The 19168-nt window shown below is 36.7% G+C and overlaps 1 protein-coding gene across 1 annotated transcript; it reads right to left on the reverse strand.

Moving 5' to 3' along the window:
- Positions 1 to 2189: 2189 nt before the first annotated feature.
- Positions 2190 to 17179, reverse strand: ces3.5 (carboxylesterase 3, gene 5). The gene is made up of 13 exons (XM_031900801.1): positions 16355 to 17179; positions 12940 to 13144; positions 12241 to 12373; positions 10942 to 11075; positions 10150 to 10303; positions 9884 to 9997; positions 8531 to 8626; positions 7857 to 7997; positions 7501 to 7578; positions 6570 to 6717; positions 4443 to 4592; positions 4271 to 4343; positions 2190 to 2814 (listed from the first exon to the last, which is right to left on the reverse strand). Exons 1-13 carry the CDS (start codon positions 16413 to 16415, stop codon positions 2628 to 2630), a joined length of 1674 nt encoding a protein of 557 aa, XP_031756661.1. The 5' UTR covers positions 16416 to 17179; the 3' UTR covers positions 2190 to 2627.
- Positions 17180 to 19168: the final 1989 nt, after the last annotated feature.

A 19168-nucleotide genomic window follows, 5' to 3' on the forward strand; every position in this document is an offset into this window, starting at 1 on the left:
TATATTAAAGTATTGTAGGGTGTGGTCTAGCCTTGGGCCAATAACAGGGTATATTTTAATACCAATTATAATACATGGGTCTTTGCCCAGTAACAGAAAAAAAGAAGTGTAGGGCTGAAAGCCATAGGGGCATATTAACCCTATGGGTCCCTACACATGTGCTAAGTTTCCCTTTAAATAATTGGAAAGCTCTTTAATAGACCTTAAAGGGGAACTATCATGAATGGAAATCTGCTTAACTTGGCTCAGTACTGACAGGCAACTTGTGTTCTGAGCAGAGTGGAGTGGGAGTGGTCAACAATTCTTGAGTGACACCTAAAGTTCAAGCCCCACCTGTCTATCTTTCCTATTTGATAAAAATTCGACCCAATTCGTCCTTATATTGTCTCGTGCTTTCCATTTCACTGACCTAAGTCACAAACAAACACCTAGAACTTTATTTCTTGGTTATTTATAAGAAGCCACATATCACTTGCTTTTTCGAGCAGCAGCTATCCAGTTATTTAACACAAAGGCCCAGCAATTTGAAACATACTTGCCAAGTGAGCTGGCAGGTGAAGTGGGAGTTAAACAATAACTTTGAGGCATCCACTTGCATATTCCCATAAAAGTACAATTTACTTTTTGTATAACTTATAAATAAATGTTGTAGGAACAGTAACTTCCACTACTGTTTGTGCAATAACATTGTAGTCACTCTATATATATATGCAAGCTAACAGAATATATAGCCATTTCCTAAGGAATACATGGCCTGGCTATAACAGAGTTAATGCTACAGACTGACCAGGTGGGCTGATTAAACTCAGCTGTCGCGAACATGCATGCGCGCAGGGGGGTTGGCCTTGGGGATGAGAAATCGTTTACAAATTCTTTTGTTAAGGTCCCCATACACAGGCAGAGAGTAGCTGCCGATATCAGTCCCTTGGACCGATTCGGCAGCTAATCGGCCCGGGCATGGGCCCTCCTGACAGGCCTGCCCGACCGATATCTGGCCTGAAATCGGCCAGATCTCGATCGGGCAGGTTAGAAAATCTAGTTGGATCGGGGACCGCATAATGACTTTGCCTATGCCCGTCATTATAATTCGATCGTTTGGCCCCAGGGCCAAACGATCGAATTACCCTGGATTCTCCTGATATCGTCCACCCGTAGGTGGGGGATATCGGGAGAAGATCCGCTCGCTTGCCGACATCGCCAAGCAAGCAGATCTGCCAGTGTATGGGGACCTTTACCCCTGTATCTGGCTATTGAAGTACATTTTGTATGTGCTTATGTAAATTGCAGGAGGGTGACTGGCAGCTGATCTAAGCCTGCTGGTGAGCAGCACAAACCCAAATTCAAAAGAACCTGAAGTGCTGTGTATATGTGGATATAAAGGACTGTTTATTGTTATATGTAAAAATGCATCTCCATCAGCACCCAGTCCAGCTTGGCTCCATTCCTTTACTTTCCCTTTGTAATGGAATGGAATGAAGAATCATAAAATCAATTCTGGCTGTATAAAACAATAAATATATGTTTTAGTAACTGTGAAACACATTGATTAAAGCACCCTAGAACCTATTTACCTGTAGGGGCAGATTTATTAAAATTCCAGAATTGTGCATTGGGCCATGGTGAATGGTACACTTGACTTAACTCATTTTAGTAGGAATATGACCTCTATTAAAGGAAAAAGAAAGTCAAAGTCACTTGGGGGTGCCAAAATGTTAGGCACCCCCAAGTGACTTTGACCACCTACCTTTTACCCCAGGTTGGTGCCCCTGTGAGGAGAGAACAGCACCAGCCCGGGGTAGCTGCCGGCGCTTACTTCTTCCTGACTCGCTGCGTGCGCATGCGCAGTAGAGTGAAAAGCCAAACTTAAACATTAAAGTCGGCTTTTCACTCTACTGCGCATGCGCCCACCGCTGGCATTTCAGCAACGGAAGCAGGAAGAAGGAAGCAATCCGCTCCAGGTACCCCGGGCTGGTGCTGTTTTCTCCTAACAGGGGCACCAGCCCGGGGTACGAGGTAGGCGGTTAAAGTCACTTGGGGGTGCCTAACATTTTGGCACCCCCAAGTGATTTTGCCTTTCGTTTTCCTTTAAGTACATTATTATAATCCACATGATGGCATTTTCACACTGACAGAGGTTATGTCCTTTGTACCAGGTACTCGACAATCATAAATTAAAATACAAGCCACCATTTTCAAGTCCATTACGCAAACTTTAATCCTGTGTGCTATTTTTAAGCATTCTATTTTATTTTTATTCTTTAATAAGAAACCAATAAAGGATTTTTGTACATTTTTTAAGTGTGCCATATGTAGCTCCAATTTTTGGGTCTTTTTTTTTTTTGTGTAACTTGCTTCTGATCTGAACAAGTTACATAAACAGAAGGCATATAAATCAATTAATTCTTAAATGTTTACTCTACACGTGGGACAGTTTCTCTAACAACTAATACTAATAAATCAGCTCGTAGAGTCAACAGTTCACAAAAAAACTCTTTTATGACCATAAACATTAATAAACCTTATAAACAGATATTTTATGATACTTATGCCCACAGGCTGGCCATTCACAAATAACCATTTACCTACCACTGAATTAGAATACCAACTCTTTAGCAGAAATGACACATTTAAAGCTCTATATGCATCTGTTTCCCTTCCTTAATCATTCTAATTTTTTCAGGCAGAGTGACAGTCCAAAACTTAAGTCTTCCTTCTTTTAGTCTCCAAGATGACTTCTGTTTCAGGTTAATCTCTAGATAATCTTTATCCTCATCATATGCAGGCCATTCAACCAATCCAGGCCCATTTGGATCCCTAGAAGAAGAAGATGGGCAGTGACACAGTATCAAATTACAGTTAGAGGAATTACAATGTATTAAGAGTACTTTGTTAACTTTGTGTCGCTAATATCAAAAAAAGAGGCTACAATCCATAATATCTGAGAACTATACTTAACTAGGGGGAGCAGTATAGTAATCGTATAACCCAGCACCAAAGGTAGAAACACTTACTACGATTGGAGGTTCCCTTGATGATAAATTTTAACCCCAGGGTCTCGTTATTAATAAAATTAAATTGCATGTTTTAGTTTTGTTTTGTTTTTTTATTTATTCAACGTTTATTTTGTGGTACCAAACAATTTGCATGTTTTAGTTTAACATGATACAGGGCTTTATGTTCCCTGTAGCTTTTTTATTAGATACTAAATTATCTTCTGTGACTACACTCAGACTACACTGTGACTGGCCAGAAGTACCAGAAAAAAGTTTTAGATATTGGCCTTAAACATGTTGGGAAAAAAAGAGCTGTATGTAGGGAAGGGGGAGAAAACCAGATCCCTCCAAATCGAAACATTGCTAGACATCAAGATGAACACAACACTGAAATTGAAGTTGAAGTGGAGTCTAGTATTTAGAAAATGAGCTAACACCAGATAAGTTGTTGTAACTCCTTCTTCAGAATTGTAAAACCCCTGTGCCAAAAGAATAATAAATGTGCCATTTAGCATTAAAGGACATGCCCCTCCTTTAGGAATTAACTTTGGCCTTTAGCTTAGTTCTTCTCAACTCAGGCTACCAAACACACCCTAGACTAGGGGCCTATGAAGAGATGGCACTAGCTGTGCAGTCTGCTGGAGAAACATGTTTAACCAGTTTAACCAATGCAACGCTCAATCCAAGCAGGACTTTTTATCAAAGTAAGCCAGCATTTTTTAGTGCATAAACTTTACAGCACACATGTGCTGTTTGCAGATGTTAATGTCACTGAGGTGAAAGCTGCTGTTTGTTTTAGGAAAATGTGATAATGCTGGAGAACAGAGGGGATATATGCCATACAAATGGTGTGATTTGGGTGAGGGAGATGTGCCCAACTTATATACATGGTAGGCAAATAAAGGGTTTACATGTCCTTTAAGTGATGCCAATTACACATGGATAGGTAGATTTAATAAATAAAATTGTGGTTAAACTCAATAAAACTTTTTTTCTTGAAAGAATCTCATCGGTTTTTTTTTTAAACCATTTGTTTAAAAGAAATGCTGAATGTTGAAAATATACTTTGCATTCACTTCATGATTCCATTTCTCAATGATATAGTAAGCCATACAGATACATTTGTATCTTTATTCCCTGTTCAGGCTTTAGTTGACCTTTAAGTAACCCAATAAAGTAACACCATATGATTAAAGCAAAGCAATTCACACTATAATAAATATGCCCTATAATGTCTCATAATAACACTGTAGTGCCTGAAAATGTTTGTGCCTTACCCATTTCTAGCAAAGTTAGCCCAATATTTCATCATTGTTTTACTAAGATTTTTTTCTTCATCCGTTCCATCACCTTGTGAAGAATAAAATCAATGTTAAAATCATAGGATGACAGATAAATAAATTAAAAAATATATATATATAGTTACATGAGAAATACCAAATAACCTACTTTGGAAAATGGCATCACCATTCAAAAATGGCCCACCAAGGACAAAGTAAAGTTCATCACCATGATCGGCTTTAACAAAGTCATCCTTAGAATTGTCATATAATGAAGGGCGGTGCTGAAATTCATAGAGGTAAACAGGAAGCCCCGAATCTAGTAGATAGTGAAGATATGCCCATGTAAGATGATGGTGTAAATGTTATACAGGCATGGGATCCCTTATCCAGAAACCCGTTATCCAGAAAGTTATGGATAGGCCATCTCCCATAGACAATAAAACAGTACCTTGTACTTGATCTCAGCTAAGTTATTAATCCTTATTGGAGGCAAAACTATTCTATTGGTTTTAATTAATATTTTAATGATTTTTAGCAGACTTAAGTTATGGAGATCCAAATTACGGAAAGATCCCTTATCCAGAAAACCCCAGGTCCCAAGCATTCTGGATAACAGGTCCCATACCTATATTACTTAATTCAATTAACATTGAGAGCTGGATCTAATAGAGATATACTTAGGGGCACATTTACTAACCCACGAACGGGTCGAAATGAGTCCGATTGCGTTTTTTTCGTAAAGATCGGTATTTTGCGGTTTTTTCGTATTTTTTGCGATTTTTTCGGCGTCTTTACGAATTTTTCGTTACCAATACGATTTTTGCGTAAAAACGCGAGTTTTTCGTAGCCATTACGAAAGTTGCGTAAAATCTTGCGCTTTTTCCGTAGTGTTAAAACTTACGCGAAAAGTTGCGCCTTTTTCGTAGCGTTAAAACTTAAAAGGTGCGAAGTTTCGCGTAAGTTTTAACGCTACGAAAAAAGCGCAACTTTTTGCGCAAGTTTTAACGCTACGGAAAAATCGCAAGATTTTACGCAACTTTCGTAAAGGCTACGAAAAACTCGCGTTTTTATGCAAAAATCGTATTGGTAACGAAAAATTCGTAAAGACGCCGAAAAAATCGCTAAACATACAAAAAAGTCGCAAAATGTTCGTTTTCAAGTCGGAACTTTTCCAATTCGGGTCGGATTCGTGGGTTAGTAAATCAGCCCCTTAGGCTAATGCCACACGAAGTGTATGGTGCATATATTCGGCAAGCCGAAAAAGGATTGCCAAGAATACGCTCCATATGCTTAAAACTCCCCCTACCTGTGCCTGCACCCTAATGAATTGAATACGCTCAGATGCAGGCACACGTAGCCGATATCCACATAAAAACACGAGAAAATGCAAAGTCTTGCGGTTTTAAGCCAATATCAGCTACATGTGCCTGCACCAGAGCGTGATCAATTAAGTTGGGTGCAGGCACATGTTTTGGCTTGCCTAAAATATGCACCATATGCTACGTGTGGCATTAGCCTTAGTCTAACAGTTTTAAATGCCCCATATTAAAAAGTATTTATTAAGGGTCCACGAATTACACAGAGCTGTGGCAATAGAAGGTTGTAGACACAACCTTGTAGATTACATACAAATAATGAGAAAACAAGAGGTAAAGAGGGCCTTTCTCATTAGAGCTTAATTTCATACATGTAGTGAACCTCTACATCATGGTAGGCTAGTATATAATTACATCTAAAACATCCCATTTTGAGAGAACTTTCCAAGACATAAAAGTGATTAAAAAAGCTGTGCTTAAAACATCTCAACTGCTTCCCCCTCCCTGCTGTCAGCTACCTGATTTGCAACCCTAATTTAAGGTATGAAATTTGGAACTCATGTGGTCTTGCTGCTCAGCAGCTAGTATGTAATCGCAGTAGGTCATGTATTGCTGTGAGTAATATTATTAGGAGACGTCTGAATGCAAAACTCAGAGTATTTCAGATCCTAGACTTTTAGAAGGTAATTATACCGTGTTATTCATAGTTCATAAAAGGGAACACGTTTTCTCTAACTAGCTAACTGGTTTATGTGAAAAATGCAAGCTTTTAAGATTTAGAAATTAGAAATGACATCTCTTCATGAAAAAAGAACCAACATTTTAGTGAAGTAGTGAGAGGGAGATGACACACTATAAAAGAAAGGATAACAAATACAAGTAAGAATGGTGCTGATAAGTGCCAAGATATATTGCATACCAACAGCTACAAATAAAGAGCAGATTATGAAAAAAAATGAATGTTATCACCCACATACCTCGGTGATACTGAGCTGTTCTAAGGGCAGGTATAACAAATAAAATATCCCCATTTAGTTCAAGAAATTTGTTCCTGATTTCAGTTTGATCATTTGTGTCTCCAAAGTATTCTTTCATTAACAAAGGAACGAGACTGGAAACTGAATGCTGAAAAAAATAGGTTCACTTTGCAATAAATGAGTGGGTAAAAATGACATGTGGAGATACAGTAGTCTGGCATTGTTGTTAAAACAGCAGCACTATTCATATAAGCTATAACAATGAATGACCACTTCAGGCATTTTTAAGTCAACATTTATTTTCTGAAAACCATAATAGGAATTATTTGTTATACTGTCTCAATTTCATTATTCTATTAATAAAATTAGAAGCAATACATATTTCCAAATATACTGGCTAATTAAATCATATTTAGAGCTCATATATATAAATGAAGCCCATTTTAGAATTCTTTGACATCATAACAACCCATTTCATTATAAATATACTCTTCTTTCAATTAACATAGCTGACATTACACAATACAGACAACTTTATGGTGTGCTTGTCAGTCTAAGTTAGGACTAACAAAAGTAGAATAAAATTACAAAATCCAATACATAACCAACAAGAAAGTTGTATTCCTTATCCTTTTGAACCTTCAACTTTGTTAAAGCCTTATCTACCAATCAATTATATCCAAGTTATTTGTCTGCTTTGCCCTAGCTCTATTCATTTTACCTGGTTCTACACCCTGAAGATTGTAGGAATACTACAGACATTTATTAAATTCTCTGCCATGTTATCCTTCTACTATAAACATTTCCTTCTCCTCAATAGATGTCATATATTATTCCTAAAATAATTAAAATGGTTCTTGCCTATAAATGGTTATTTATATAATGTGCTGTTTGTGTTCTTTTGAATAAACATATACATTTGGGTCCATACCAAAAGAGGAAGAGCACTTAATACTGACTGAACTTCTTTTCTCCCCATTCCTTCCCGGAAACCACTGATGTTGAGGGCCTGTCCAAAAGGAAAAAAAAATAATTATCATATCTCATGTACCCATGTACTCATGCATTATTTACATGGATTAAATGCTGATATAGTTTTATAACTGTACATGATAATACACTTTTTTACATATAGTGTGAAAGGGAAGTATGTCTGTTTTTTGTTAAATACAAATGTAATTGAAAATATAATATTTGTATACATTCTAGAGTAAATATTCTCATGCATTCTCATACATTCTCAAAAAATAAAGATCCTTTAAAAGTAATAAACAAAAGACTGCCTACCATTGGAAGCATCCAGCCAAACTCATTGTTATTAAATCCAATTAAAAAAGGAACCCGGTTGCTCTCCTTGTTAGCCAAGATTTCTTCTACAGGTTTGGGAAGGAACACACCATCTACACAGGCAGGTAAAGCTGTAAATTGCTGTACAAACAAGAACTAAAATAAATTACTTGTACATTAATAAGTCACTTTATTAAACATAAGCTTCCATGGGTGGATTGTGACTATATAAATGTTAAAAACACATTGAAATGTCCTCCAGTGATTTCCAAATGTAGTGAACATATTCTAAAATTGAGCCACCTCCAGAGGAGCGTCTGAACTGAATGTCTGAACCTGGGCATTTATGATCACATATTTTTTGGATCCTCAGAAATATTTTGATAGGAGTGGAAATGATTTAATAACCTTTTTCATTTATCCTCCACCAGTAGAATGGACCCATCTCTATCTACAAGCATGCGATTAAATCGACCATTATGAGAATTACTGAACTTATCAGAGGTACAGGTGCAGAAAGAGCTATATTCACTGGGTGAACACAAGCCTCTGGTTTTCTGTTTATATGTATATTCAAAACAGGTAAATTGATTGAATGGTGACAAGAAGTGTATTTGCCTTTACAGTTTTTACTTGTCCCTAAAATGGGTAAGTTGATAAGCATTTTCCTATACCATTGTTGCAGAAATCGCCATAATTTCTTCTTCTGTTTTCTTTTTCAGACAGTCTACGAGACCCTTTATATTACAGCCTGATAAACTGGCAACCAACTGCAAAACAAAATGTATAGGTATTGTTCGATCGTGATCTCATTCCAAGCACAGAAATCATATTAAGCCTTCTACACTATGGGGCATATTTATTATGCTGTATAAAACTAATTTGGCGAAAAATGGCGTAAAAAGCTGCGTAAAAGAAATGGAGAAGATCGCCATCCAAACATCAGATTTCTGGCAGAAGAAAACACGTGTAAAAAATTTATGCAGATTTTACGGCCTTTTTTTACACAGCGAAGCCTAGCAATGTGTGGCAAATTTTCTCACTGTTTTTTACACAGCATAATACATTTGCCACTATGCATACATAATATCTTATTTTTTTTACATATACAGGGCTATGTTAAAATTACAGTATAAAAATAAATGTAGGGTGCAAAAAATGTCATGTGACCTGAAACATGTAAAGACATTCTATGTGCATTTGGGTGGAAGACATAGTACCAGTACACAGAAAATTATAGTTATAAATATGGGTATAGTGAGATGTTCAGTTGGAAAACTTCAGAGGTTTTCTGGGCACAAGCCTACTCAAGCCAACTTCTGTGAAGAAAGAAGAAAAATAGAGACAGTTTTTAAAAAACAGATCAGCTCCTGACAGCACTTGGTCCCATCAAGCTATGTATGTTCTTCTATTGTAAGTGTGTAATTGCTATCCTCTATTGACATTTTGTTTGTTTGTTGTCTTTTTAAGGAATTTATGAATAAGCACTTAAATACATTTTAGCAAAGAAAAAAGGAAGAAAAGGGCTGCCCTCCTTCTTCTAGGTTAAACACAATCCTTTATATAGAAACATGAGTGACTGCTGTGGGGCACAAAACTAGGCCTTATTTCTTTGCTAGTTTTGCAGCACCGAGCGCTGCCTTGGATTGGCGTGCAGCTGGTTCCCTTCTTCCCCAGCTGCAGCACACAAAGTGTGGAGTCTGTGCAGTTAAACTTTTCTTATTTGTTTTCTTAAAAATAATTTAAAAAAAAACTTATAGACTCCAATTTCAATAGTTTCTCCTAAAATGTTCTATGATGGATGCAGTTCAGTAAACCGAAACTCCAAGAGATATTTTCAGAATAACAGCCCTGGGGATCTAACACTTTTCAACAGTTAATATATCTTTGAATCTTTATTTTATTTGAAATATATAATCACTACAAACATTTTAATTACTTTTATAAAATTTGTTTCATTATTTTTTTAAGAAGCTGATTCTTTTTTTTTTTGGAAACGTTATAACTCTGATACAACAAAAACTTACATCACGAACAAAAAGAACTTCTTCTGTCTTACTGACCACCAGTCCAGGAAGTAAAGCAACCCCACTCTCAGCTATGGCTCTGTGAAATAATCCTTTAGATAGGGGAGATAACACCTGAAAACAAACATTAAAACTGCATTGAAAATATATGTTGGTGAGGAAGTGAGGAAGTGAGGAAGATTTTTCGTTCTCCTACTGTAAAGTCTTACATATACAGTTTGATGAAGAAATACCAAATGTGTAATCTTGATCCAGGAAGTACTCACATGTGTGGAAACACTTAAGCCACCTGCAGATTGCCCAAATATAGTAACTGATTCTGGGTCCCCTCCAAACTCCTTAATGTTTTCCTGAACCCACTTTAGAGCTGCAACTTGATCCAAAAATCCAAAGTTTCCTTGAGCCTCTTTATCTCCAGTACTAAGAAAGAAAAATGAAAGGAGACACAAGCTTACAGCAGGAGCCTTCTGAGCATCACTGGTACATTTGTTTAGCCTTGTCAGCTAATTTAGTACAATGACATTTTATTTCATTTATCAAGCTTCAAGTTAGACAGTTCAATTTACACTGTTAAAAACACAGGCATGGAAAATAATCACTGACAAAACTCATGCACGTGATTTTATACAGCCCAAAGTTTTTCATTTCCTGCATTAGAATATGTTAGAAAAACAAGTTTTTTCCACAGAAAAAAAGTTGCACACACACAAAAATCACACTATAATTTTTATATTTTCAATGAGGTTAAAAATTGAAATAGAACAAAGTTGCTTGAAATATTAAAAGACAGTTCCCATTTTCATCTATAGAAATTTGGCAGCTTATACTTGCTGAGTTTTTCATGTAAATGTTATTATTTTAAAAATAAATTGTGACATTCTTGAGTATATTTGTTTTTTTTTATCATATTTTTCTCAAATGGTGGAAAAACACAATTTTGAATATTTATAGTTGTGCACCTAAATGAACAAATGTAAAAATTAAAAAGCAAACCTTACCTGCAGAATATTTGGAAACAAAAAAAATACAGATTTTGATGTGTAACAGAGTTGTATTACCTAAAAAAGCCCAAAATGCCAAGTCTGTACTGGATTGAAACCACAACCACATTTTCATAGCCACTTAAAGCAGATCCATCAAACATGGATGCCAGTCCCATGAGCAGCCCTCCTCCGTGTATAAACACCATGACCTGTACAAAGTTAGAAATATGTTTAAAGAAATACAGTATCACAATCCTGTGTGTACACATTTAACTCAATATGAATGCAACATTAGAACTGGCTATTGGGATTTAACTGGGATTTACATTTAACTAGTTACTATATGTTTTATTAGGTATAAGGAACCTATTTCAACCCAATAACTAAGTGAATAAGGGTGCCAGTAAGTGTAAGTGGGTTGTACAGCCATGTACTTGGAAAGCTACAGATAGACACCATCAACCAACTGCCAATTGCTGTGAATTGCTCTTAAAAAACCTATTTAAAAAAAATAACTTGAATTTTAAAAATAAAACTCGCATTGACTTCAATATCAACTTGACAGCTTTTATATGGGTATTTCTTAAATTGGTGTTTTGATGTTTTTGCGCTTAGTAAATCTCACATTTTTGAGTCTCCAGAAAGTTATATTCAAATCTATGATTCTTGCTATTAAAATCACAGTAAAACTCAAATTGAGATATTGATATATCTGCCCTTAAGTTTGTCCACGTGCAGTAACCCATAGCAAACGATGTTTACATTTAAACACATGACTACTAAATGCTACCAACTAATTGCCTGCTGGTGCATAAATTCTAAGCTTTACAAGAAGCACACAGATGGCATTACAGTGGCTACACAGGAGTCACATATCTTCAAACAATCATAGACAAATGATTTACTTTGGTTATAGAAGAGTCAGTATCATGTGCATAGTTACTGAGCTGTAACCTTACTCCTTCAGATACCTGCTCATCTAAATCACACATTCGGCAAGTGTTTAGAAACTTTAGAAAGTATTAGCTTCAGCACATATAAAGCATGTTACTAGGATGCTAGGATGACTCAACTACAATCTATAACTTCTTTACCATGAGGAAAGAAAACAGATGAGTGGATGTTCCACAGTGTATAGTATATCTATATGCACTAATATGCTGTGCACTTGTATGTCTGTCTTCCCAACTACCAGCTTTTGTTAATAAAATGTTATATTAAATGTATCATTCAGAATGATTAAAATAAATCTTTCTGGTGACAAACAAGAACACTAGCCCTCATAGACATTTCATAGACACAGTACATTAGAACTGTTTTTCCAGACAATTGTCTGTAGGTTTACTTTTGGGGCATTCCTATTTAAGCACTTACAGGTAGCTTTGAATTCTCTTTTCTGTCAGCTGGAGTAAAGACATTAAGGTACAAACAATCCTCTGAACTTGCAGGCAACACAAACTCAATTTTGAACAGTTTTATGAGTTGTTCCATTCCATGTTGTAAACACCTGTTGAAGCAAAACATACCCAATACATCAATGTTGTGAAAGTCTGTATTATTATTAAAAACCCAGTTGCAAATAAATGTTTTGTGAGGGTAATGAAAAATACAAATTTTACTTCTTGGGTTTAAGTCACCATTTGTAGTCCAAGGTTTATTCAGACCCCCCCCCCCCTCTCTTTAACACATAGCAAGTTCTCAGATACATAAAAATATTACTACCGTGCTTTAGGTTCTGATAATGTCTAGAACTATAGTGTGATTGCCATGTTCAGGAATATCAATGAATGTATGTTACTATCTTCTTTAATGTAAGTTTTTACCATACGTTATATATTTTACGTGCACGTTATATATTTATATCACATACAGACAGGCTAACTGGTGTTTGATATTAGTACATCTAAATGTAATAGGGACCTTAGACTGTAAGCTCCACAGAGGCAGGGACTGATGTGAATGATGAATAATATCTATCTGTGTATGCCGTGTACATGTATTGGTGCTATATAAATAACAGAAAATAGATAAATTTCTCTTTTCAAACAAGTCAGAGGCTTCAAAGGAACTTACATAGGTGGAATGACTGAGGCCTCCCTGATAGAACTCCATGGCTCAGGTGGCTGTGGATCAGCAAATCTTAAGTGTCCAACAGGAGCTTTTGCAAAAGGGACTCCCATAAAAGCATGGACATGTCTGTCTGCTCCCCTTACATTTACTGTTTTTCCTAGGAGCTGACCATACTTTGTTGTCAGTCGTGGTCTTGCATCTTCTTGGCCTAAAAAAACATATGGGAACAAAATAAAATTATGTGTTATGACTATGTTAGTAGTTATCTATAAATTTCAGGTCTAAGACAAAAAAATATTCTGTTATCACACTGTAAAGAAAATGTGTTTTGGGTGTTTTAAGCAATTGGGTTGAGGAAGCAAAATACAGCTCATTAAAAACAGGGGTAGGAAGGCTGTAAATACCCGTCCCTTACTCTGTGTGGTTTCTGTGCAGGGAGGGGAGGGGTCCTCTTATGTCTGTTTTCATTCTTCTGAAGAGACCCTCCAGTAATTGTACCTTTCCTTCTCTTTTGGATCAGAAAAGTTCAGAGAAATCTCCATGCCACTTGCAGCTAAGTGACATGCCCCCATGCCCACCATTAGCACTGACCTTCAGCACCATTGTGCCAGTAAGAGTGCAGACAAGTGCCCTGGTGGCACAACGTAACAGAATTTGTGCTGCGTAATTCAGAATTCATTCATGCTGCCTACAGCAGCCTACTTCAATAGGTAAAATTGCGCTCAATTTGGGACAGGACGCAGGAAAAAGGCAGAAGTGCCAAGTGCAACTATGCAAAAGTACAAGGAGCACATGTTACTGCAAGATTTTAATGAATAGGACCCCTCATTTCTATCCTCATGTATTAGTGCCTTACAGTCCATTACCTAGCAACACCCCTTGAAAGAGATGGGATTTATACATCTCCCTAAAAGTCTCCGCACCCTTGCAGCATGCATGGTTAAGGGGAGCAATGTTATCTTTAACAGGCAACTCCGTATCAAATATTTAATCTCAGTAACTTGCTGAGCCACATGGGAGAAAAATGACTATGACAATGGTTTGACCGTTGCATTGGCACAATTAAAAATGACTGCCAGAGTAGGAATTTTATCATTTTATACAGAGATTATTTGTCCAGGCCAGGTGTTGACAGAGTTCAGGTAAATCAATAACTAAGGTAAAGCAGTTCATAGGATTAGCAAATTTTATGAGCAAAGCAAAAATCACATGTAGATATTTACTTTAAAAAGTGAGCCAAGGGAGGACATTTTTGCACGATTGGCTGAAAACAAGACAAAAAATATATATATATTTATTAATATAAGCAGGTTTATTAGTAGTGCAATCCATCCATATAAATATCTGACACCGTGAGCACAGCAAAGTAATTCAATTCACAGACAGATGAAATATGTAAACCACAGGCTGCTTTTCTATTTGCTACACATTATATAGTTTAATGATATATCTCAATAAAATAAAGAAGGAATGGCAAAAGCCTTTCTGTAAATGATAAGCCAGACTGGGGGCAATGTCTAAATGTCTAAAGCCTGACATAATCCCATATCTCTTCTCAGCACGTATTATTCTAGCATCCCCAAGACTCCTGCATCATGTTTGGCAGTTTAGCTTTTTCATTCCTCATTTTATCTCCTCTTAATTTTTAACATATCCTATATTTACTGTTTCTGTTTTAACTATCCTTTTTGTTTACATTTTCATAAAAGGGATTTTCACCCCAAAACACTTTTTGCACATCTAAAGAAAATGTAGTGATAACCAACTTTTCAGTATACATTAGTTAAATATCTCCATAGTTTTAAAGTTACTTGTAATCACAAGTGAAACCAATATTATCAGTTACCCTTTCTGTTATGACTCTTGAAACAACATAGCAGAAGTCGGTGGTCTCTGGGGGGGCCATTTACTAACAGTTGGATTTTTTTTAAGTTGTGACTTTTTTTAGATTTACTATGTGACAAAACAGCTAAAAATCTGAATCCAAAAATACCCCAGCTAAAACTTGTATAGATCATGTAGAAGTCAATGGTAGGTGTCCCTTTCCTGAAAGATCTTTCTTTGCTTAGAAACTTTAGAGGTTTTCAGATTTTTTTTACACTGGTTTTTGTGCAACAGTTCAAAAAAGTAAAGGTTTCTGTGTGACAATTCTAAAAAGTTACAATTGCATGACTTTTTCCCACACGTACTTCTTTAGTTCAGACTTTTTAATAAATGTCAGGCATTCATGAAAATGACTTTATTCGAAATATAAAAACAAAAAAAGTTTCTGAGCTGGCTTCAGAATTCAGGAGCCAAGCCCTATATTAGAGAGAATACATCCAGACAGATACTTCTTTCAATAGCAATTACATTGACAAAAAACTGTTAAAATGTTTGTAATAGTTTTTTTGTTTTTTTTTAGTACATCTGGAATTATGACTTTTTCCGTTGCCTTCTATTTTTTTATGTTGTGCTATTTTTCTGCTGTTTGGGTCACAATGTGGTGCTGCTGCAGCCGGTATTGACAGACCTTCCATGTTTAGCTCTTGCACCTTCTCTTCTGCTGTATTTTTTCCCAGCAAGCCCCAACATATTGGTAACTTTAGCAGCAGGGCTTACCCCCTATGACTGTATTACTGTGTCCAATGACAATTTTCAAGTTTTTCCAGCTAACTCCGTAGATGCCTGGCATAGCATCAGTCTTTGCAGTTGCTAAAGACTGGAGTCACACGCATTTTGTTGCAAAGGAGATATTGTGACCCATGCACTACTACTCAGTAAGCAACACTTTAGCATCACAATACCAACACAAATCTACCTGCAGCAAAAATTGTTTCTCTTGATTAGTTAGATCTGCAATAAAATACATATTTTTAAAGTTATGATATGATAAACATGCCTTTTTTGCCTGAAAAGGATTCTGCATGGTGAACACTAAGCTAGAACTATACTGTATGCAGATGCTGTATTTTTATGAGGCCCTTTCTTGTGACCCATTAAATAAAACCTTATTCTGCACTACCCCACTGATTTCTTGTTCAGGCTTATTTTCTATCATTTATTGGCAGCAGTGCCAGGCCAATAGGTAGGGTGCCCAAGGCATGACCCTGCCCCCACTCACTCGGCCCACTCAGCACCTAACCAACCACCACAGCATCCACCTGCTACCCCCCCTTGTAACTCACACAGCAAATTCCCCTGACAGACAGCAGAGCTTGAGCAAGCAGGCAAGGGGATGCAGTGTGCCCGAGTTACAGATGGGCCTAAGCTAGGGGTAGGCACAGCAGAAGGGGTCTGTGCGTAGTACCCCCACCATAGCCCTCGGCTATGCGCTTCTTCACATAATATATCATGTAGTGTAGTAATATTGCACAAAGACTGAATAACTACATGATATGTTAATTTCTAGTTCTTAGTAAGCTGTTGCATGTCTCACCTGCTCCATAGATTTCCAAAGTGACACAGCATAAGAGAAGTTCTTTAATTAAAAATCCCATTGGCAAAAGGCAGCCTCAGTGTAAACGACTTAGCAGAATTCTTGCACCGAAAGTAAGGTGGAGAAAATTACAAAATAGAAATCGGAAGTTTCAAATCCTGCATCTGAGGGGAATGGAATGTAAGTAACAGTGAACAGAAAGGTAGGAAAATGTTCCTTGCTTTGGTAAAGTTTGACCCACCTACTCTAGCAAACTGTTCACGGATAAGAGGTGTTAAGAAAAAGTACAGAACCAATAATTACTTTGCAGTTACTAAGCCTGATAAGCTTGTGCAATTCTGAATGAATTCAAAATAAGTGGCCAAGCCCAAACTCCTTCCTATTTACTTAGTGAGTGGAGGTAAAATGCAGGAGCAGCTCAAGGAACTGCTTATTGAGCACTTGCCATTTACCCCACAATTTCATTCAATAACCTTATAGCCTAGGCACTTTGTCAGGGTCCTCCATCTGTTTCAGTAAGTATTTGTTTTAATAGTGACTTTTTCCTATGCATTGTTCACTGTACAATTGGTCAAATTCTATGTTCGATTTTCAGACAGATATCTACTTATGGTGCTATTGGGGAGGGCCCACACGCTGGCAGATAAGCTGCTGTCTCGCTCTCAGGGGCCAAATCAGCACCTTGTATCTGCCCCTGTATGGCCAGCTTAATTTGATAAACTCTGGCTTCGTTTAATGCTCTGAGGGCGCTGATACCTAAACACCACCAACTGCATTCTCAGTAAGATTGCCCACTGCAGTGTGTAGCATTTGTGAGAGATGCCATGGAAAAGGTCATTATTTGGTGCATTTCCACCAGTGTTTAAGGTGGGATACAAATGGCACCAGGTAAAATGTCACACATTGTATAAACTTGCGCAGCTCTGCATTTAATTTTTTTAAGCATTAGTAATTAAAATATCTCAAGTGCGCCTAATCCTTCAAAAAAAAGAGTAAAGTGAAACTGTTACTAACACTATTGTTGAGTACTCCATAAAACAAGTACCCATAAAAACAATTACATATAAAAACAAATACTATAGCATTAAAAATGGGCCCCTTAAAAGATCACATGTTGTACTGTCTTTTTAAATACAAAAGCAGTAGCAGTTTAAGAAGTTAAGTGACCCCATGTGATAAGTAGTAAGTAGTAAAATTGCAAAAGTATTGTCATTTTTTAACAGCCAGTTAACCTGTCTGTATGTTTTTGGTCCGTGGGTAGAAACTGGTGAAAATCCCATGCAATACAAATCCCTGCAGATAGTGTTGGAATTTTAATGCCTGGAATGTTACTAGGACAACAGTAACACAAATGAACAATTGATAAACAATTCTGCCAGCACAAATTAAAATCCTAGCCCATAAAAACAAAGACAGCGCCTTGTAGAAGAGGGGTTCATCATAGAGAAAATGATAACAAGTACATAGAAGTATAGTTCTACTCATTATACACCAGGTATATGCACAATGTGTGTACAAATTAATCAATACTTTAGTTTTTCCTAATAGTTGTTAAGATAATCAAACCAAATGGGGATCCAGCAAAATGTCCCAGAATTCACTTAAATTAGGCTTATTTGCTTAATTAGGTACAGACTTGCTCCAGTGCAGTAAGCAGTGGGGAAAAAGCAGATTGATAAAAAGCAAATGTATCATTCATTCCTAGCACAGAAGACCGCAACAGGGGCAACCTACCCACAGGCAGATTAAGTTATATACCAGTTTTATAACAAAGATGGGCAAATTACTCTGATCTGACCAGTCCGTAGACTGATCACTCACTATGGAAGTGTAGCTCAGTGCTTATTTCTAGTTGCCAGATACTTGTTCCTTAACCCAGCAGGGTTTCCTTTTTCAAAGATCTCTTTTAATACTCCTTTATCTTAAGAGTTTTTCAAGTTTATTGCGGTTCAAATATATCTCTATTATGAGGGATGTGTTCCTTGCAATTATGCAGTTTCTTGTTACTCCTAGCAACTACAGCTTCTTCATAGATCCTGTATATAGGATCTATTATCCAAAATGCTTGGGACCAGTGGTTTTCTGGATAAGGGATCATTCCATAATTAGGATCTTCATACCTTAAGTCTGCTAAAAATAATTTCAAAATGATTTCAAATAATTTGTATTCAACTGACAATGTTAAAGTGATGGTTTATGTAAAACTGGTTTACACTAAATGAAAATGAATGGTCAGGGATGTGCTTGCAGATTGCCATCTTTCTAACATCTCTGGCCTCTCATGTTCCGTTTAAGCTACATCTGTCATGACCAGTGACACAGCAGACCATTTGGACTGTTTCCTGCTCCACTTCTGTGCATAAATCACATTTTAATAATGGTTGTATAAAAATCTCTTTTGGTTATCTATGGACTTTGATTTCTAAGACAATGGCACCCACCTCAACTCATTTCTATTGTAGGCATCTGCTGCATGGAATCTTTTTTTTTTGTTGTTTTTTTCTGGGTGAATTATTTGTTAATTATCACTATTATGTATTATCATTCTGACAGCTTTGTTTCAAAGCTCAGTTCGCTAAATGCCCCTCATCTTTCCTTCCTTTGCATAGGTCCCCCTCCTATCTGACATTTGTGGCATAGCTAGTGCTAATACTGTGCTGTTTCTTGCCAGGTCTTGAGCCAAAAATGCAAGTGTTTATATATATATATATATATAAACCGTGTGCATGCTATTAAGATGCTCCATTTCTTTGGAAGTTATTTGCTGGTAGTAGTAATAGTAATATTTCTGGTGCTCAAGAATGCTTTACCATC

This window comes from Xenopus tropicalis, chromosome 4, assembly GCF_000004195.4.
Source record: "Xenopus tropicalis strain Nigerian chromosome 4, UCB_Xtro_10.0, whole genome shotgun sequence".
Classification (NCBI taxonomy): domain Eukaryota; kingdom Metazoa; phylum Chordata; class Amphibia; order Anura; family Pipidae; genus Xenopus; species Xenopus tropicalis.

Excerpts from the sequence above, each read along its gene's own strand:
- ces3.5 (XM_031900801.1), bottom strand. The coding sequence starts at position 16,415 with ATGGGATTTTTAATTAAAGAACTTCTCTTATGCTGTGTCACTTTGGAA. Across the intron at positions 13,145-16,354 it reads TTTGGAAATCTATGGAGCAG|GCCAAGAAGATGCAAGACCA; the intron begins GTGAGACATGCA and ends ATGTTTTTTTAG. Across the intron at positions 7,579-7,856 it reads TTGGCTGGATGCTTCCAATG|GCCCTCAACATCAGTGGTTT; the intron begins GTAGGCAGTCTT and ends CCTTTTGGACAG.